General features: G+C 53.0%; 1 protein-coding gene across 1 annotated transcript in view; it reads right to left on the minus strand.

Annotated features, from left to right (window-relative positions):
* LOC134929706 (SCO-spondin-like) overlaps window positions 1–22,700 on the minus strand; it is a 583,357-nt gene that overhangs the window by 343,432 nt on the left and 217,225 nt on the right. Inside the window, exons 57-59 of the mRNA XM_063925285.1 lie at window positions 11,620–11,790; window positions 7,122–7,374; window positions 6,965–7,011 (exon numbers count right to left, since the gene is read on the minus strand). Of these exons, the coding sequence (XP_063781355.1) occupies window positions 6,965–7,011; window positions 7,122–7,374; window positions 11,620–11,790 (471 nt within the window). The remainder of the gene's footprint in view (window positions 1–6,964; window positions 7,012–7,121; window positions 7,375–11,619; window positions 11,791–22,700) is intronic.

Raw genomic sequence — 22,700 nt, forward strand, 5'->3', positions numbered from 1 at the left:
GAGAGGGGGACACTGTGAGGAGAGAGAGACAGTGAGAGGGGACACTGTGATACAGGGAGAGGGGGACACTGAGGAGAGAGAGACAGTGAGAGGGGACACTGTGATACAGGGAGAGGGGGATACTGTGAGGAGAGAGAGACAGTGAGAGGGGACACTGTGATACAGGGAGAGGGGGACACTATGAGGTGAGAGAGACAGTGAGAGGGGACACTGTGATACAGGGAGAGGGGGACACTATGAGGTGAGAGAGACAGTGAGAGGGGACACTGATACAGGGAGAGGGGGACACTATGAGGTGAGAGAGACAGTGAGAGGGGACACTGTGATACAGGGAGAGGGGGACACTGTGACGAGAGAGAGACAGTGAGAGGGGACACTGTGATAAAGGGAGAGGGGGACACTGTGAGGAGAGAGAGACAGTGAGAGGGGACACTGTGATACAGGGAGAGGGGGACACTGTGAGGAGAGAGAGGTGGTGAGAGGGGACACTGTGATACAGGGAGAGGGGGACACTGTGAGGTGAGAGAGACAGTGAGAGGGGACACTGTGATACAGGGAGAGGGGGACACTGTGAGGAGAGAGAGATGGTGAGAGGGGACACTGTGAGGAGAGAGAGATGGTGAGAGGGGACACTGTGATACAGGGAGAGGGGGACACTGTGAGGAGAGAGAGACAGTGAGAGGGGACACTGTGATACAGGGAGAGGGGGACACTGAGGAGAGAGAGATGGTGAGAGGGGACACTGTGATACAGGGAGAGGGGGACACTGTGAGGAGAGAGAGACAGTGAGAGGGGACACTGTGAGACAGGGAGAGGGGGACACTGTGAGGAGAGAGAGACAGTGAGAGGGGACACACTGATACAGGGAGAGGGGACACTATGAGGTGAGAGAGACAGTGAGAGGGGGACACTGTGATACAGGGAGAGGGGGACACTGAGGTGAGAGAGATGGTGAGACGGGACACTGTGATACAGGGAGAGGGGGACACTGTGAGGTGAGAGAGACAGTGAGAGGGGACATTGTGATACAGGGAGAGGGGGACACTGAGGAGAGACAGACAGTGATAGGGGACACTGTGATACAGGGAGAGGGGGACACTATGAGGTGAGAGATACGGTGAGAGGGGACACTGTGATACAGGGAGAGGGGGACACTATGAGGAGAGAGAGACGGTGAGATGGGACACTGTGATACAGGGAGAGGGGGACACTATGAGGTGAAAGACAGTGAGAGGGGACACTGTGATACAGGGAGAGGGGGACACTGTGAGGTGAGAGAGATGGTGAGACGGGGACACTGTAATACAGGGAGAGGGGGACACTGTGAGGAGAGAGAGACAGTGAGAGGGGACACTGTGATACAGGGAGAGGGGGACACTGTGAGGTGAGAGAGACAGTGAGAGGGGGACACTGAGGTGAGAGAGATGGTGTGAGGGGGACACTGATACAGAGAGAGGGGGACACTGTGAGATGAGAGAGACGGTGAGAGGGGGACACTGATACAGGGAGAGGGGGACACTGTGAGAAGAGAGAGACAGTGAGAGAGGACACTGTGATACAGGGAGAGGGGGACACTATGAGGTGAGAGAGACAGTGAGAGGGGGACACTGTGAGGTGAGAGAGATGGTGAGACGGGGACACTGTGATACAGGGAGAGGGGGACACTGTGAGGAGAGAGAGACGGTGAGAGGGGACACTGTGATACAGGGAGAGGGGGACACTATGAGGTGAGAGAGACGGTGAGAGGGGACACTGTGATACAGGGAGAGGGGGACACTATGAGGTGAGAGAGACGGTGAGAGGGGACACTGTGATACAGGGAGAGGGGGACACTGTGAGGAGAGAGAGACAGTGAGAGGGGACACTGTGAGGTGAGAGATGGTGAGACGGGGACACTGTAATACAGGGAGAGGGGGACACTGTGAGGAGAGAGAGACAGTGAGAGGGGACACTGTGATACAGGGAGAGGGGGACACTGTGAGGTGAGAGAGACAGTGAGAGGGGGACACTGAGGTGAGAGAGATGGTGTGAGGGGGACACTGATACAGAGAGAGGGGGACACTGTGAGATGAGAGAGACGGTGAGAGGGGGACACTGATACAGGGAGAGGGGGACACTGAGAAGAGAGAGACAGTGAGAGAGGACACTGTGATACAGGGAGAGGGGGACACTATGAGGTGAGAGACAGTGAGAGGGGGACACTGTGAGGTGAGAGAGATGGTGAGACGGGGACACTGTGATACAGGGAGAGGGGGACACTGTGAGGAGAGAGAGACGGTGAGAGGGGACACTGTGATACAGGGAGAGGGGGACACTATGAGGTGAGAGAGACGGTGAGAGGGGACACTGTGATACAGGGAGAGGGGGACACTATGAGGTGAGAGAGACGGTGAGAGGGGACACTGTGATACAGGGAGAGGGGGACACTGTGAGGAGAGAGAGACAGTGAGAGGGGACACTGTGAGGTGAGAGAGATGGTGTGAGGGGGACACTGTGATACAGAGAGAGGGGGACACTGTGAGGTAAGACAGTGAGAGGGGACACTGAGGAGAGAGAGATGGTGAGAGGGGGACACCGTGATACAGGGAGAGGGGGGACGCCGTGATACGGGGAGAGGGGGGACGCCGTGATACGGGAAGAGGGGGGACGCCGTGATACGGGAAGAGGGGGGACGCCGTGATACGGGGAGAGGGGGGACGCCGTGACACGGGGAGAGGGGGGACACTGTGAGGTAAGACAGTGAGAGGGGACACTGAGGAGAGAGAGATGGTGAGAGGGGGACACTGTGATACAGGGAGAGGGGGACATTGTGATACAGGGAGAGGCAGATACTGTGATACAGGGAGAGGCAGATACTGTCAGGTGAGAGAGATGGTGAGAGGGGGATGCTGTGACACAGGGAGAGAGGGGACGCTGTGACACGGGGAGAGGGAGGACACTGTGATACGGGGAGAGGGGGGACACTGTGATACGGGTAGAGGGGGACACCGTGATATGGGTAGAGGGGGACGCTGTGACACGGGGAGAGAGGGGACGCTGTGACACGGGGAGAGGGGGGACACTGTGATACGGGGAGAGGGGGGACACTGTGATACGGGGAGAGGGGGGACACTGTGATAAGGGTAGAGGGGGACGCCGTGATACGGGTAGAGGGGGACGCCGTGATACGGGAGAGGGGGGACACCGTGATAAGGGGAGCGGGGGGACACTGATACGGGGAGAGGGGGGACACTGATACGGGGAGAGGGGGGACACTATATTTGGGGAGAGGGGGTACACTGGGATACAGGGAGGGGGGAACACTGTGATACAGGGAAGAGGGAGGGGGGACACTGATGTGGGGAGAGGGGGACACTGGGATATGGGGAGAGGGGGACGCTGTGATACGGGGAGAGGGGGACGCTGTGATACGGGGAGAGGGGGACGCTGTGATACGGGGAGAGGGGGGATACTGTGATACGGGAGAGGGGGGATACTGTGATACGGGAGAGGGGGGCACTGTGATACGGGGAGAGGGGGGATACTGTGATACGGGGAGAGGGGGGACACTGATACGGGGAGAGGGGGGACACTGTGATACGGGGAGAGGGGGGACACTGTGATACGGGGAGAGGGGGGACACCGTGATACGGGGAGAGGGGGGACACCGTGATACGGGGAGAGGGGGGATGCTGTGATACGGGGAGAGGGGGACACTGTGATACGGGGAGAGGGGGGCACTGTCATAAGGGGAGCGGGGGGACACTGATACGGGAGAGGACACTGTGATACGGGGAGAGGGGGGCACTGTGATAAGGGAAGAGGGGGGACATTGATACGGGAGAGGACACTGATACGGGAGAGGACATTGTGATACGGGGAGAGGGGGGACACTGGACACCGTGATACGGGGAGAGGGGGGATGCTGTGATACGGGGAGAGGGGGACACTGTGATAAGGGGAGCGGGGGGACACTGATACGGGGAGAGGGGGACACTGGTATATGGGGAGAGGGGGACACTATATATGGGGAGAGGGGGTACACTGGGATACAAGGAGGGGGGAACACTGTGATACAGGGAAGAGGGAGGGGGGACACTGATGTGGGGAGAGGAGGACACTGGGACACGGGGAGAGGGGGGACACTGTGATACGGGAAGAGGGGGGGACACTGATACGGGAGAGGACACTGTGATACGGGGAGAGGGGGGCACTGTGATAAGGGAAGAGGGGGGACACTGATACGGGAGAGGACACTGATACGGGAGAGGACACTGTGATACGGGGAGAGGGGGGCACTGTGATAAGGGAAGAGGGGGGACACTGATACGGGAGAGGACACTGATACGGGAGAGGACACTGTGATACGGGGAGAGGGGGGACACTGTGATACGGGAAGAGGGGGGGACACTTATACGGGAGAGGACACTGTGATACGGGGAGAGGGGGAACACTGTGATACAGGGAAGAGGGAGGGGGACACTGATGTGGGAAGAGGAGGACACTGGGATACGGGGAGAGGGGGGACACTGTGATATGGGAAGAGGGGGGGACACTGATACGGGAGAGGACACTGTGATACGGGGAGAGGGGGGCGCTGTGATAAGGGAAGAGGGGGGACACTGATACGGGAGAGGACACTATGGTACGGGGAGAGGGGGGACACTGTGATACAGGGGGGTATATTTACTAAGCTCCCGATTTTGACCATCTCGGGAATTTACTAAACAGAAATCTCAGCAGTGATGAGGGCATTCGTATTTGTTTTAACGGCAGAGATCACAAATACGAGTGAATACACCATCGGTCAAACACGCCTGTTATTTTATACAACTCGGTAATTTACTAAGAATTCGTATTCACAATCACTGCCGGCAATAGCCAAACACTGCCGGGAAATCCTAGTATTCGTAAAAAAAAGCAGTTTTAAAATAGATCTGCTTTTTTTATCCGTATTCTGATAGGCATGCACGGATCCGTGAGATCCGTGCATGCTTATCAGTGGGAAAGGGCCTGTTTTCCTTAAAAAAAAAAAAAAAAATGCGTGGGGTCCCCCCTCCTAAGTATAACCAGCCACGGGCTCTTTGAGCCGGTCCTGATTGTAAAAATACAGGGGGCAAAATGACTGTGGTCCCCCCATATTTAAACAACCAGCACCGGGCTCTGCGCCTGGTCCTGGTTCAAAAAATACGGGGGAGAAAAGATGTAAGGGTCCCCCGTATTTTTTAAACCAGCACCGGGCTCCACTAGCCAGAGAGATAATGCCACAGCCGGGGGTCACTTTTATATAGGTCCCTGCGGCCGTGGCATTACCCCCCCAACTAGTCACCCCTGGCCCGAGGCTGTCCCCCCCATCCGTGGGCAGTGGATGGGAGGCTGCTAGCCTTTGTGTAAAATGAAAGAATATTGTTTTTTGTAGAAGAACTACAAGTCCCGGCAAGCCTCCCCCCACAAGCTGGTACTTGGAGAACCACAAGTACCAGCATGTGGGGAAAGAACGGGCCCGCTGGTACCTGTAGTTCTACTACAAAATAAATACCCCAAAAAAACACTAGACACACACCGTGACAGTACAATTTTATTTACACACACTTACACACTCACATACTTACCTACATTCAACGCTGCGACTCACGTCCCCTTGTCCAGCAGAATCCACGGATTACCTGTAAAAATAAAATTATACTTACAAACAATCCGGTGTAGATCTGTTCTCTTCTTTCTTGTTGTAATCCAGGGACTTGTTTAAAATAAAAAAACGAAATCCGATCCTCGCAACTAAAGGGGTTCCATGTTTACACATGGAACCCCTTTCCCCGAATGGCGGGACCCCACGTGACTTCTGTCAGTGAAGGTCCCGCCAGCCAATCAAGGAGCGCCACGTCATGGCACTCTCCTGATTGACAGTGCAGGAGCGCACAGCCAATCAGGAGGAGCGCACTGGTTCAAAGTTAATTGGGGTCGCTCAAATCAACACAAATATGATTCTTAGTAAATATACCCCAGGGAGAGGGGGGACACTGGGATATGGGAAGAGGGGGACAACACTGTGATACGGGCAGAGGGGGGGCACTGATGCAGGGAAGTGGGAGGACACTGATGTGGGGATAGGGGGACACTGGGATATGGGGAGAGGGGAAACACTGTGATACGGGGAGAGGGGGGACACTGTGATGCAGGCAGGGTGGAACACTGTGATGCGGGAAGGGGGGGGACCCTGTGATACGGGGAGAGGGGGGACCCTGTGATACGGGGAGAGGGGGGACCCTGTGATACGGGGAGAGGGGGGACACTGTTACACGGGGACACTGTGATGTGGGCAGGGGGGACACTATGATGCGGGAAGGGGGGGACACTGTGATGTGGGGAGAGGGGGACACTGTGATGTGGGAAGGGGGGACACTGATGCGGGAAGGGGGGACACACTGTGATGTGGGGAGAGGGGGACACTGTGATGTGGGAAGGGGGGGGGGACACTGTGATGTGGGAAGAGGGGGACACTGTGATGTGGGAAGGGGGGACACTGTGATGCGGAAGGGGGGGGACACTGTGATGTGGAGAGAGGGGGACACTGATGCGGGAAGGGGGGGGACACTGATGTGGGGAGAGGGGGACACTGTGATGTGGGGAGGAGGGGACACTGATGTGGGAAGGGGGGGGCACTGTGATGCGGGAAGGGGGACACTGTGATGCGGGAAGGGGGGGGGACACTGATGTGGGGAGAGGGGGACACTGTGATGTGGGAAGGGGGGGACACTGATGTGGGAAGGGGGGGACACTGTGATGCGGGAAGGGGGGGGCACTGTGAGGCGGTCACTACAACACCACACACTGGCAGCAGTGATCAGGGAGATGACTGTAATGTCACTATGGGTGTGGGACAGTAAGAGCACAGCGTTGTCAGGAGTAGAGGGAATGCTCCCCGTTATGTACTGTCCTGCGATGTCCTCTGTGTGGGGATTGTGTAACATGGGCAGTCACTTACCTGGACAGGGTTCTGTGCTGCACACCATCCCCCCGGCTACACATGTGCTGGAAACAGAGAGACACATCAGCACATACAGTACAATGGGCGATGATAACTAATATAGAGGCAGCAGCGTCTCCTGCACTAAGTGAAGGCGGAATCATGAGCACGTTACCAGTTGTTACATGCATCCAAAGTCACGTTGTCCCCCGGCTGGTACAGCGCCCCCTTGTGGTAGCAGAGGCACTGGGCCTGAGGTACACAGCTGCTGTTCTGCAGAAACAGCCCCTCTGGACAGTAGCAGCCCTCATAGCAGACAGAGGCGCACTCCACCTGGGCAGCCTGATCCAGGCAGAGGCGGGGACACGCTCCGCCTCCGCTGCGGCACTCCTCCGCCGTCTGGTAGATCATATCTCCGGGACACAGGTCTGAGGGGAGACGGGAAACGTATCTCAGAGATAATTCTTACAGTGTGTAAATATATATATATATATATACTTCATGGGCTAGTGACAGAAGCACTGTACAGTATATAAGGAATATATATATATATATATATATATAAAATAAAGCGCTAAGTGATACAGCCGCACCGCAGAGATAAATATATATACCTCATGTGCTGGTGACAGACGCATTGTACATTATGTATAAGGGTTACACACACACACACACACACACACACACACACACACACACACACACACATATTATATATACTTTCAGTATTTGGAGAATTACTATGTGCAATTGGCTGGGACCGCTATGGGCTCTAATTTGGCCCCAGGGTTCGTCAATTTGTATATGGCTAAATATGACATGATGCATAGCTTCCCAAAATATGCTGAAAGGATAGTCTATTACAAAAGGTATATAGACGATCTTTTTATTATTTGGAGAGGAACACTAAGTGATTTTTTTGGTATGGTGAACGAGCTCAATGGTCTTGATAGCCCCATTAAATTTACAGCCACAGCAAGTGGAAAAGCCATTAATTTTCTTGATGTGACAGTGTACAGCGTTCCGCCCTGATTGGAATATACTCTTTTTCGAAAAGAGACGGAGAGAAACACCTTATTGTGGGCAACAAGCCATCATCCGGAAAAACTGAAATCGAATCTACCGGTATCCCAGTTTTTGAGGGTATTACGTAACAACGCTGACCCCGCTAATGCAGCAGTTCAGCTGGAGGAATGCAAGGGTCATTTCACTGAACGTGGGTACAGTGGATCGGACGTTGTCCGATGTATGAAAAATGCACATCGAATACACTGTAATATGATCTCGAAGCGTGAGAAAAATTTGGGATCTAGTCGTCTTATTTTCAAGACCAGTTGTAACACAAGTCTATGCCATGTAGAAAAATCTATCAAGAAGAATTGGCCTATCATTAGATTGGACCCTAAGTTTAAAAAGGTTGACGCGAGGCCCTCACTACTAAGTATTCATTGGGGTCTTAACTTGAAAGATCTATTGTTGAGACCCACCATGAAACCGACTGCACCAAGGAAGCCGATGTGGCTGAACAAGCAGAACGGGTGCTTTAATGTTTGCAATGCACTACCTGCAGGTCTTTAATAACTGGACATTTCTTTTGTCACCCTTTACATGGCACTAAGATATACCTTCAGCATCATTTGACGTGTTTATTGGACCATGTGGTCTATTTTTTGATGTGCCCATGTGGCAAGATGTACGTGGGTAAAATGACCCGAACCTTCAGGGAATGCATGAATCAACACAGATCTTCTATACACCTTGCGTTTGCCAGTGGCAAAACCGATAAACCAGTGGCAATGCACTTTTTACAGATGTAGCACCATGTATCAACATTTAGATGTATGATGATAGATTGGATACCTCCACCAATAAGAGGGGGTGACAGAGGAACTCGCCTCCTCAAACGTGAAGTATACTGGATTCATCATCTGAAGATATTGTCTCCGAAAGGACTCGTTGAACAGAATTCATTCAGCGTTTTTCTTTGATATAGAGAAGTGTCCTTTCTTTATGGGAGGTTTTTCTTGTGTATATATTTCTCGAGGCATTACCTATTTATATATATATATTTATTTATTGTCGTACTTTTTGTGGTTGTCCCCATTTGAGCTCGTCCACGATACTTATCCCGATGACCGCAAGATTTTTGGACAGTTTTTCTGTCAATCTTTTTATAGCCTGTCGACTTTTGTCACCAGCCTATCATTCTCATTATTCTCTTTTTTGTGTGTATTTTAATATGGTGTTATTATGTATGTCATATATAATTCTGAGGTATTCATTGTTATGTATGTTTTATTAGTGTTTTTCTGTGAAGTTCACTTTTGGACTCACCCTTGGGGCACCATGGGAAAATTGTTCTAATGGTATTGTGGTTGTTAGATTATACTGGCCTAGGATGTTTTCTTCTAGGTCCCATGGGCAGCCCAGCGTGTCTCATATATATATATATATATATATATATATATGTGAAAGAGTGGTAGAACCCGGCGCCTTTTGTGTATATATATATATATATATATATTTCGTCAGTACTAGTTGTATAGGCGTTGTTATGGCAACGGGGGAGACGCACTTCCGGTACGCGTTCCATCTGCTGTCCAATTCCGGTTGCGTGCGTTCCAGGACCAGGAAGTATCGGTGATGGCAGCGCGATGGTGCGTGTTATGTTTCTGCCGGGCTGATTATGGATCGGGCCCATGTACTATGCTGGGTAATATATATATAGATCTTTAGTGACAGTGGGATTCTGGATTGGACAGAGTCAGACATCATCATTACCTGCATAGTCAGACACCCTAAATCATCATTACCTGCATAGTCAGACACCCTAAATCATCATTACCTGCAGACAGTCACACACCCTGCATTACCATTACCTGCAGACAAGAGTGAGAAACCCTACATCCCCATAACCTGCAGACAGAGTCAGACACCCTGTGTCACCATTACCTGCAGACAGAGTCACACACCCTGCATCACCATTACCTGCAAACAGAGTCAGACACCCTGCATTACCATTACCTGCAGACAAGAGTCAGAAACCCTACATCCCCATAACCTGCAGACAGAGTCAGACACCCTGTGTCATCAATACCTACAGAGTCAGACACTCTGCGTCACCATTACCTGCAGACAGAGTCAGACACCCTGTGTCATCAATACCTACAGAGCCAGATACTCTGCGTCACCATTACCTGCAGACAAAGTCAGACACCCTGCATTACCATTACCTGCAGACAAGAGTCAGAAACCCTACATCCCCATAACCTGCAGACAGAGTCAGACACTCTGTGTCATCAATACCTACAGAGTCAGACACTCTGCGTCACCATTACCTGCAGACAGAGTCAGACACCCTGCATTACCATTACCTGCAGACAAGAGTCAGAAACCCTACATCCCCATAACCTGCAGACAGTCAGACACCCTGTGTCATCAATACCTACAGAGTCAGACACTCTGCGTCACCATTACCTGCAGACAGTCAGACACCCTGCATTACCATTACCTGCAGACAAGAGTCAGAAACCCTACATCCCCATAACCTGCAGACAGAGTCAGACACCCTGTGTCATCAATACCTACAGTCAGACACTCTGCGTCACCATTACCTGCAGACAGAGTCAGACACCCTGCATTACCATTACCTGCAGACAAGAGTCAAAAACCCTACATCCCCATAACCTGCAGACAGAGTCAGACACCCTGTGTCATCAATACCTACAGACAGAGTCAGACACTCTGCGTCACCATTACCTGCAGACAGAGTCAGGCACCCTGCGTCACCAGGTGTTTACATAGATAGCAAACTAGGCAGCAGTACACAATGTAGGATTGCAGCAAAGAAGGCTAATAAGATATTAGCATGCAAAAAACGGGGAATTGATGCTAGGGACGAGTGTTATACTCCCATTATATAAATCACTAGAGAGGCCACATCTTGAATACTGTGTGCAATTTTGGGAACCATATTACAAAAAGGATATCCTGGAGCTAGAAAAGGTTCAGAGGCGGGCGACCAAACTAATTAAGGGCATGGAGACGCTGGAATACGAGGAAAGGCTTGCAAGACTAGGCATGTTTACACTGGAAAAGAGGAGACTGAGAGGGGACATGATCAACATCTACAAATATATAAGGAGACAATACACAGAGCTAGCGGGGGATCTGTTTTTGGCAAAATCATCACAGAGGACACGCGGACACCCGCTTAGGTTAGAGGAGAGGAGTTTCCGCACATTGAGGTGTAAAGGTTTCTTCACAGTAAAGACAATACGTGTTTGGAATTCCCTGCCTGAGAGAGTAGTAATGACGGACTCAGTCAACACTTTTAAGAAGGGGCTAGATAAATTCCTAATAGAATATACAGGGTTGGTGCGTAGTCACACACTATAGTTATTAAAAAAAGAGGAATAAACACAACGGCCGACATTAGCAATAGACAAAATTAGTCCAAAAAATAATACAGAGTGGAGACCACAAACAGGATGAACTCGACGGACAAATGGTCTTTTTTCAACCTCAGAAACTATGTTACTATGTCACTATAACCGGCTGCTTAGTATAACATCGCCCGGTGGTCAGAATAATTTGCCCACTCAGTGTATAGCTAAATATTATACAATAGCATACAAGGATTATACAATAGTATACATAGCCTCAGTGCTGACCTCTGCAGGGCTGCGTGTTACATTCCCTGGTCTGTATCTGTGGCCCCCAGCACTCGGAGCCCCCATGTGAGGGAACTGGGTTAGAACAGGACCGGTTGCGGGTTTGGATTCCGGAGTCGCAGGTGGCGGTACATTCTGTCCAGGTGCTCCAGGGCGACCATCCACCTAGAACTGGGATCACAGGCAAGTTACAGGACCCAAACGTCTCACACTGCGCGTTACATCGCGGGACACGTACGGGGAAATCGTTGTAAATTACATAGAGGAAGAAAATTAAATATTGTGCCTGGGGAAATGTAGACAGTAACTCCCAATGGGGCAGGTTCATCACAGGGTGAGAAGACACACTGGGAATGGGCGCGTTCGCCAGCGATAGGGGTTGCTTGTGCTGCTGCAATTTTAAAAAACAGATCCCCGTGTGATGCGTAGTGAAATTGTGTGTGGGCATACGTGAAGCCAGGCCCACCATCAGGGAGGTACTGCGGGCACAGCTGTCCCGGGCCCAGCCTCTCTAACACTCTTGCCGCCGCCCGCCACCGTCCGTGTCCCTGTCCATCTACAGGAGCTACTGAAAATGTCCCTCTAAAGATGGCTGCTGCCTCAGAGGAGACCGTTGTTAAAGATACTAGAGGAGGCTACAGTATCTTTAATAACTGTCTTCTCTGAGGTGGCGGCCATTTTGGCAGGAACTTTTTCAATAGTTTTTCTTGAAGCAGGCTGCCAGACCGTCTGCTGCAGCGGCGGCGGGAGGGGGGGTGGGGCACACCAGCAGAACCCCTGACAATGAGCAAGTACTGGGGCATTACTGTGTGGGGCATAATATGGTGTTAGGGGACTAACTGTGGGGGCATAGGAATTTTATTTAATTTTTTTCTAAATATATATTTATTTCACTTTTTTTTTATATATATATCTATATACTGTATATCTATATCAATCTATATATATATTTTTTTTTTTATTTTTTTTTATTTTTTGGGGGGGAGGGGCTGCCTATTTTGTCAGTCCCGGGCCCCACAGTTTATGATGCAGCCCTACGTGAAGCCATGAGATAGCACAAAGCTCTGGCGCAAAGATCCACGGCATTTACATGTACAGAAGAAGCCGTGCACGCTCATTACACACGTAATTACAAGTTATCATATGTAATATGTGCCCAGTAGCAGCCTATTCTCTCACTATGCTGCACGTGTGCCAGGCGGTGAGACAGTGTGTGCCCAGTATATGCCTATTCTATCACTATACTGCACGTGTGCCAGGCGGTGAGACAGCGTGTGCCCAGTAGATGCCTATTCTATCACTATACTGCACGTGTGACAGGCGGTGAGACAGCGTGTGCCCAGTATATGCCTATTCTCTCACTATACTGCACGTGTGCCAGGCGGTGAGACAGCGTGTGCCCAGTATATGCCTATTCTATCACTATACTGCACGTGTGAAAGGCGGTGAGACAGCGTGTGCCCAGTAGATGCCTATTCTATCACTATAATGCGCGTGTGACAGGCAGTGAGACAGCGTGTGCCCAGTAGATGCCTATTCTATCACTGTACTGCACGTGTGCCAGGCGGTGAGACAGCGTGTGCCCAGTATATGCCTATTCTATCACTATACTGCACGTGTGACAGGCGGTGAGACAGCGTGTGCCCAGTATATGCCTATTCTATCACTATACTGCACGTGTGACAGGCGGTGAGACAGCGTGTGCCCAGTAGATGCCTATTCTATCACTATACTGCACGTGTGCCAGGCGGAGAGACAGCGTGTGCCCAGTAGATGCCTATTCTATCACTATACTGCACGTGTGCCAGGAGGTGAGACAGTGTGTGCCCAGTAGATGCCTATTCTATCACTATACTGCGCGTGTGACAGGCGGTGAGACAGCGTGTGCCCAGTATATGCCTATTCTCTCACTATACTGCACGTGTGCCAGGCGGTGAGACAGCGTGTGTCCAGTAGATGCCTATTCTCTCACTATACTGCACGTGTGACAGGCGGTGAGGCTGCGTGTGCCCAGTAGATGTCTATTCTCTCACTATGCTGCGCGTGTTCCAGGCGGTGAGGCAGCGTGTGCCCAGTATATGCCTATTCTATCACTATACTGCACGTGTGACAGGCGGTGAGGCTGCGTGTGCCCAGTATATGCCTATTCTATCACTGTACTGCACGTGTGACAGGCGGTGAGGCAGTGTGTGCCCAGTAGATGCCTATTCTCTCACTATACTGCACGTGTGACAGGCGGTGAGGCTGCGTGTGCCCAGTATATGCCTATTCTATCACTATACTGCACGTGTGACAGGCGGTGAGACAGCGTGTGCCCAGTAGATGCCTATTCTATCACTATACTGCGCGTGTGACAGGCGGTGAGACAGCGTGTGCCCAGTAGATGCCTATTCTATCACTATACTGCGCGTGTGACAGGCGGTGAGACAGCATGTGCCCAGTAGATGCCTATTCTATCACTATACTGCACGTGTGCCAGGCGGTGAGGCTGTGTGTGCCCAGTATATGCCTATTCTCTCACTATACTGCACGTGTGACAGGCGGTGAGACAGCGTGTGCCCAGTAGATGCCTATTCTCTCACTATACTGCACGTGTGCCAGGCGGTGAGGCTGCGTGTGCCCAGTATATGCCTATTCTATCACTATACTGCACGTGTGACAGGCGGTGAGACAGCGTGTGCCCAGTAGATGCCTATTCTATCACTATACTGCGCGTGTGACAGGCGGTGAGACAGCGTGTGCCCAGTAGATGCTTATTCTATCACTATACTGCACGTGTGACAGGCGGTGAGACAGCGTGTGCCCAGTAGATGCCTATTCTATCACTGTACTGCACGTGTGCCAGGCGGTGAGGCTGTGTGTGCCCAGTATATGCCTATTCTCTCACTATACTGCGCGTGTGACAGGCGGTGAGACAGCGTGTGCCCAGTAGATGCCTATTCTAGCACTATACTGCACGTGTGACAGGCGGTGAGACAGCGTGTGCCCAGTAGATGCCTATTCTCTCACTGTACTGCACGTGTGCCAGGCGGTGAGGCTGTGTGTGCCCAGTATATGCCTATTCTCTCACTATACTGCGCGTGTGACAGGCGGTGAGACAGCGTGTGCCCAGTAGCACCCTATTCTATAACTATGCTGCACGTGTGCCAGGCGGTGAGGCTGCGTGTGCCCAGTAGATGCCTATTCTATCACTATACTGCACGTGTGACAGGCGGTGAGACAGCGTGTGCCCAGTAGATGCCTATTCTATCACTATACTGCACGTGTGCCAGGCGGTGAGGCTGCGTGTGCCCAGTATATGCCTATTCTATCACTATACTGCACGTGTGCCAGGCGGTGAGGCTGTGTGTGCCCAGTATATGCCTATTCTCTCACTATACTGCGCGTGTGACAGACGGTGAGACAGCGTGTGCCCAGTAGATGCCTATTCTATCACTATACTGCACGTGTGACAGGCGGTGAGACAGCGTGAGCCCAGTAGATGCCTATTCTATCACTATACTGCACGTGTGCCAGGCGGTGAGGCTGCGTGTGCCCAGTATATGCCTATTCTATCACTATACTGCACGTGTGACAGGCGGTGAGACAGCGTGTGCCCAGTAGATGCCTATTCTATCACTATACTGCGCGTGTGACAGGCGGTGAGACAGCGTGTGCCCAGTAGATGCCTATTCTATCACTATACTGCACGTGTGACAGGCGGTGAGACAGCGTGTGCCCAGTAGATGCCTATTCTATCACTGTACTGCACGTGTGCCAGGCGGTGAGGCTGCGTGTGCCCAGTATATGCCTATTCTATCACTATACTGCGCGTGTGACAGGCGGTGAGACAGCGTGTGCCCAGTAGATGCCTATTCTATCACTGTACTGCACGTGTGACAGGCGGTGAGGCTGCGTGTGCCCAGTAGATGCCTATTCTCTCACTTAACTGCACGTGTGACAGGTGGTGAGACAGCGTGTGCCCAGTAGTTGCCTATTCTATCACTGTACTGCACGTGTGACAGGCGGTGAGACAGCGTGTGCCCAGTAGATGCCTATTCTATCACTGTACTGCACGTGTGACAGGCGGTGAGGCTGCGTGTGCCCAGTAGATGCCTATTCTCTCACTGTACTGCACGTGTGACAGGTGGTGAGACAGCGTGTGCCCAGTAGATGCCTATTCTATCACTGTACTGCACGTGTGCCAGGCGGTGAGACAGCGTGTGCCCAGTAGATGCCTATTCTATGACTATACTGCACATGTGCCAGGCGGTGAGACAGCGTGTGTCCAGTAGATGCCTATTCTATCACTATACTGCACGTGTGCCAGGCGGTGAGACAGCGTGTGCCCAGTAGATGCCTATTCTATCACTATACTGCACATGTGCCAGGCGGTGAGACAGCGTGTGTCCAGTAGATGCCTATTCTATCACTATACTGCACGTGTGCCAGGCGGTGAGGCTGTGTGTGCCCAGTAGATGCCTATTCTATCACTATACTGCACGTGTGCCAGGCGGTGAGGCAGTGTGTGCCCAGTAGATGCCTATTCTCTCACTATACTGCGCGTGTCCAGGCGGTGAGGCTGCATGTGCCCAGTAGCACCCTATTCTATCACTGTACTGCACGTGTGCCAGGCGGTGAGGCTGCGTGTGCCCAGTAGATGCCTATTCTATCACTATACTGCACGTGTGCCAGGCGGTGAGGCTACGTGTGCCCAGTAGCACCCTATTCTATCACTATACTGCACGTGTGCCAGGCGGTGAGACAGCGTGTGCCCAGTAGATGCCTATTCTATCACTATACTGCACGTGTGCCAGGCGGTGAGGCTGCGTGTGCCCAGTAGCACCCTATTCTATCACTATACTGCACGTGTGCCAGGCGGTGAGGCTGCGTGTGCCCAGTAGCACCCTATTCTATCACTGTACTGCACGCGTGCCAGGCGGTGAGGCTGCGTGTGCCCAGTAGCACCCTATTCTATCACTGTACTGCACGTGTGACAGGCGGTGAGACAGCGTGTGCCCAGTATATGCCTATTCTATCACTATACTGCACGTGTGCCAGGCGGTGAGACAGCGTGTGCCCAGTAGATGCCTATTCTATCACTATACTGCACGTGTGCCAGGCGGTGAGACAGCGTGTGCCCAGTAGATGCCTATTCTCTCACTATGCTGCGCGTGTGCCACTGCCAGGCGGTGAGACAGCGTATGCCCAGTAGCACCCTATTCTCTCACTATACTGCACGTGTGCCAGGCGGTGAGGCAGCGTGTGCCCAGTAGCAGCCTATTCTCTCACTATACTGCACGTGTGCCAGGCGGTGAGGCAGCGTGTGCCCAGTAGATGCCTATTCTCTCACTATGCTGCACGTGTTCCAGGCGGTGAGGCTGCGTGTGCCCAGTAGATGCCTATTCTGTCACTATACTGCACGTGTGCCAGGCGATGAGACAGCGTGTGCCCAGTAGATGCCTATTCTGTCACTATACTGCACGTGTGCCAGGCGATGAGGCAGCGTGTGCCCAGTAGATGCCTATTCTGTCACTATACTGCACGTGTGCCAGGCGGTGAGACAGCGTGTGCCCAGTAGATGCCTATTCTATCACTATACTGCACGTGTGCCAGGCGGTGAGGCTGCGTGTGCCCAGTAGATGCCTATTCTATCACTATACTGCACGTGTGACAGGCGGTGAGACAGCGTGTGCCCAGTAGATGCCTATTCTATCACTGTACTGCACGTGTGACAGGCGGTGAGGCTGCGTGTGCCCAGTAGATGCCTATTCTCTCACTGTACTGCACGTGTGACAGGTGGTGAGACAGCGTGTGCCCAGTAGATGCCTATTCTATCACTGTACTGCACGTGTGACAGGCGGTGAGACAGCGTGTGCCCAGTAGATGCCTATTCTATCACTGTACTGCACGTGTGACAGGCGGTGAGGCTGCGTGTGCCCAGTAGATGCCTATTCTCTCACTGTACTGCACGTGTGACAGGTGGTGAGACAGCGTGTGCCCAGTAGATGCCTATTCTATCACTGTACTGCACGTGTGCCAGGCGGTGAGACAGCGTGTGCCCAGTAGATGCCTATTCTATGACTATACTGCACATGTGCCAGGCGGTGAGACAGCGTGTGTCCAGTAGATGCCTATTCTATCACTATACTGCACGTGTGCCAGGCGGTGAGACAGCGTGTGCCCAGTAGATCCCTATTCTATCACTATACTGCACATGTGCCAGGCGGTGAGACAGCGTGTGTCCAGTAGATGCCTATTCTATCACGATACTGCACGTGTGCCAGGCGGTGAGGCTGTGTGTGCCCAGTAGATGCCTATTCTATCACTATACTGCACGTGTGCCAGGCGGTGAGGCAGTGTGTGCCCAGTAGATGCCTATTCACTCACTATACTGCGCGTGTCCAGGCGGTGAGGCTGCATGTGCCCAGTAGCACCCTATTCTATCACTGTACTGCACGTGTGCCAGGCGGTGAGGCTGCGTGTGCCCAGTAGATGCCTATTCTATCACTATACTGCACGTGTGCCAGGCGGTGAGGCTACGTGTGCCCAGTAGCACCCTATTCTATCACTATACTGCACGTGTGCCAGGCGGTGAGACAGCGTGTGCCCAGTAGATGCCTATTCTATCACTATACTGCACGTGTGCCAGGCGGTGAGGCTGCGTGTGCCCAGTAGCACCCTATTCTATCACTATACTGCACGTGTGCCAGGCGGTGAGGCTGCGTGTGCCCAGTAGCACCCTATTCTATCACTGTACTGCACGCTTGCCAGGCGGTGAGGCTGCGTGTGCCCAGTAGCACCCTATTCTATCACTGTACTGCACGTGTGACAGGCGGTGAGACAGCGTGTGCCCAGTATATGCCTATTCTCTCACTGTACTGCACGTGTAACAGGTGGTGAGACAGCGTGTGCCCAGTAGATGCCTATTCTATCACTATACTGCACATGCGCCAGGCGGTGAGACAGCGTGTGCCCAGTAGATGCCTATTCTATCACTATACTGTACGTGTGCCAGGCGGTGAGACAGCGTGTGCCCAGTAGTACCCTATTCTCTCACTATGCTGCGCGTGTGCCAGGCGGTGAGGCTGCGTGTGCCCAGTAGATGCCTATTCTCTCACTATGCTGCACGTGTTCCAGGCGGTGAGGCAGCGTGTGCCCAGTAGATGCCTATTCTATCACTATACTGCACGTGTGCCAGGCGGTGAGACAGCGTGTGCCCAGTAGATGCCTATTCTATCACTATACTGCACGTGTGCCAGGCGGTGAGGCTGCGTGTGCCCAGTATATGCCTATTCTATCACTGTACTGCACGTGTGCCAGGCGGTGAGACAGCGTGTGCCCAGTAGATGCCTATTCTATCACTATACTGCACGTGTGCCAGGCGGTGAGACAGCGTGTGCCCAGTAGATGCCTATTCTCTCACTATGCTGCGCGTGTGCCAGGCGGTGAAACAGCGTGTGCCCAGTAGCACCCTATTCTCTCACTATACTGCACGTGTGCCAGGCGGTGAGGCTGCGTGTGCCCAGTAGATGCCTATTCTCTCACTATACTGCACGTGTGCCAGGCGGTGAGGCAGCGTGTGCCCTGTAGATGCCTATTCTCTCACTATGCTGCACGTGTTCCAGGCGGTGAGGCTGCGTGTGCCCAGTAGATGCCTATTCTGTCACTATACTGCACGTGTGCCAGGCGGTGAGACAGCGTGTGCCCAGTAGATGCCTATTCTGTCACTATACTGCACGTGTGCCAGGCGATGAGGCAGCGTGTGCCCAGTAGATGCCTATTCTGTCACTATACTGCACGTTTGCCAGGCGGTGAGACAGCGTGTGCCCAGTAGATGCCTATTCTCTCACTATGCTGCGCGTGTGCCACTGCCAGGCGGTGAGACAGCGTGTGCCGAGTAGCACCCTATTCTCTCACTATACAGCACGTGTGCCAGGCGGTGAGGCTGCGTGTGCCCAGTAGCAGCCTATTCTATCACTATACTGCACGTGTACCAGGCGGTGAGGCAGCGTGTGCCCAGTAGATGCCTATTCTATCACTATACTGCACGTGTGCCAGGCGGTGAGGCAGCGTGTGCCCAGTAGATGCCTATTCTATCACTATACTGCACGTGTGCCAGGCGGTGAGACAGCGTGTGCCCAGTATATGCCTATTCTCTCACTATGCTGCGCGTGTTCCAGGCGGTGAGACAGCGTGTGCCCAGTAGATGCCTATTCTATCACTGTACTGCATGTGTGCCAGGCGGTGAGGATGCGTGTGCCCAGTAGATGCCTATTCTCTCACTATGCTGCGCGTGTTCCAGGCGGTGAGGCTGTGTGTGCCCAGTAGATGCCTATTCTATCACTATACTGCACGTGTGCGAGGCGGTGAGGCTGCATGTGCCCAGTAGCACCCTATTCTCTCACTAAGCTGCGCGTGTACCAGGCGGTGAGGCTGCGTGTGCCCAGTAGATGCCTATTCTGTCACTATACTGCACGTGTGCCAGGCGGTGAGACAGCGTGTGCCCAGTAGATGCCTATTCTATCACTATACTGCACGTGTGCCAGGCGGTGAGGCTGCGTGTGCCCAGTATATGCCTATTCTATCACTATACTGCACGTGTGCCAGGCGGTGAGACAGCGTGTGCCCAGTATATGCCTATTCTATCACTATACTGCGCGTGTGACAGGCGGTGAGGCTGCATGTGCCCAGTAGCACCCTATTCTATCACTATACTGTGCGTGTGACAGGCGGTGAGGCTGCGTGTGCCCAGTAGATGCCTATTCTATCACTATACTGCACGTGTGCCAGGCGGTGAGGCTGCGTGTGCCCAGTAGCACCCTATTCTCTCACTATACTGCACGTGTGCCAGGCGGTGAGGCTGCGTGTGCCCAGTATATGCCTATTCTCTCACTATACTGCATGTGTGCCAGGCGGTGAGGCAGCGTGTGCCCAGTAGATGCCTATTCTGTCAGTATACTGCGCGTGTGCCAGGCGGTGAGGCTGCGTGTGCCCAGTAGATGCCTATTCTATCACTATACTGCACGTGTGCCAGGCGGTGAGGCAGCGTGTGCCCAGTAGATGCCTATTCTCTCACTATGCTGCACGTGTTCCAGGCGGTGAGACAGCGTGTGCCCAGTAGATGCCTATTCTATCACTATACTGCACGTGTGCCATGCGGTGAGGCTGCGTGTGCCCAGTATATGCCTATTCTATCACTATACTGCACGTGTGCCAGGCGGTGAGACAGCGTGTGCCCAGTAGATGCCTATTCTATCACTATACTGCACGTGTGCCAGGCGGTGAGACAGCGTGTGCCCAGTAGATGCCTATTCTCTCACTATGCTGCGCGTGTGCCACTGCCAGGCGGTGAGACAGCGTGTGCCCAGTAGCACCCTATTCTCTCACTATACTGCACGTGTGCCAGGCGGTGAGGCAGCGTGTGCCCAGTAGCAGCCTATTCACTCACTATACTGCACGTGTGCCAGGCGGTGAGGCAGCGTGTGCCCAGTAGATGCCTATTCTCTCACTATGCTGCACGTGTTCCAGGCGGTGAGGCTGCGTGTGCCCAGTAGATGCCTATTCTGTCACTATACTGCACGTGTGCCAGGCGGTGAGACAGCGTGTGCCCAGTAGATGCCTATTCTGTCACTATACTGCACGTGTGCCAGGCGATGAGGCAGCGTGTGCCCAGTAGATGCCTATTCTGTCACTATACTGCATGTGTGCCAGGCGGTGAGACAGCGTGTGCCCAGTAGATGCCTATTCTATCACTATACTGCACGTGTGCCAGGCGGTGAGACAGCGTGTGCCCAGTAGATGCCTATTCTCTCACTATGCTGCGCGTGTGCCACTGCCAGGCGGTGAGACAGCGTGTGCCCAGTAGCACCCTATTCTCTCACTATACTGCACGTGTACCAGGCGGTGAGGCAGCGTGTGCCCAGTAGATGCCTATTCTATCACTATACTGCACGTGTACCAGGCGGTGAGGCAGCGTGTGCCCAGTAGATGCCTATTCTATCACTATACTGCACGTGTGCCAGGCGGTGAGACAGCGTGTGCCCAGTATATGCCTATTCTCTCACTATGCTGCGCGTGTTCCAGGCGGTGAGACAGCGTGTGCCCAGTAGATGCCTATTCTATCACTGTACTGCATGTGTGCCAGGCGGTGAGGATGCGTGTGCCCAGTAGATGCCTATTCTCTCACTGTGCTGCGCGTGTTCCAGGCGGTGAGACAGCGTGTGCCCAGTAGATGCCTATTCTATCACTATACTGCACGTGTGCGAGGCGGTGAGGCTGCATGTGCCCAGTAGCACCCTATTCTCTCACTATGCTGCGCGTGTACCAGGCGGTGAGGCTGCGTGTGCCCAGTAGATGCCTATTCTGTCACTATACTGCACGTGTGCCAGGCGGTGAGACAGCGTGTGCCCAGTAGATGCCTATTCTATCACTATACTGCACGTGTGCCAGGCGGTGAGGCTGCGTGTGCCCAGTATATGCCTATTCTATCACTATACTGCACGTGTGCCAGGCGGTGAGACAGCGTGTGCCCAGTATATGCCTATTCTATCACTATACTGCGCGTGTGACAGGCGGTGAGGCTGCGTGTGCCCAGTAGCACCCTATTCTATCACTATACTGTGCGTGTGCCAGGCGGTGAGGCTGTGTGTGCCCAGTAGCACCCTATTCTCTCACTATACTGCGCGTTTGACAGGCGGTGAGGCTGCGTGTGCCCAGTAGATGCCTATTCTATCACTATACTGCACGTGTGCCAGGCGGTGAGGCTGCGTGTGCCCAGTAGCACCCTATTCTCTCACTATACTGCACGTGTGCCAGGCGGTGAGGCTGCGTGTGCCCAGTATATGCCTATTCTCTCACTATACTGCATGTGTGCCAGGCGGTGAGGCAGCGTGTGCCCAGTAGATGCCTATTCTGTCAGTATACTGCGCGTGTGCCAGGCGGTGAGGCTGCGTGTGCCCAGTAGATGCCTATTCTATCACTATACTGCACGTGTGCCAGGCGGTGAGACAGCGTGTGCCCAGTAGAGGCCTATTCTATCACTATACTGCACGTGTGCCAGGCGGTGAGGCAGCGTGTGCCCAGTAGATGCCTATTCTCTC

The sequence above is a fragment of the Pseudophryne corroboree genome, chromosome 5 (assembly GCF_028390025.1).
Source record: "Pseudophryne corroboree isolate aPseCor3 chromosome 5, aPseCor3.hap2, whole genome shotgun sequence".
Taxonomy (NCBI): Eukaryota; Metazoa; Chordata; class Amphibia; order Anura; family Myobatrachidae; genus Pseudophryne; species Pseudophryne corroboree.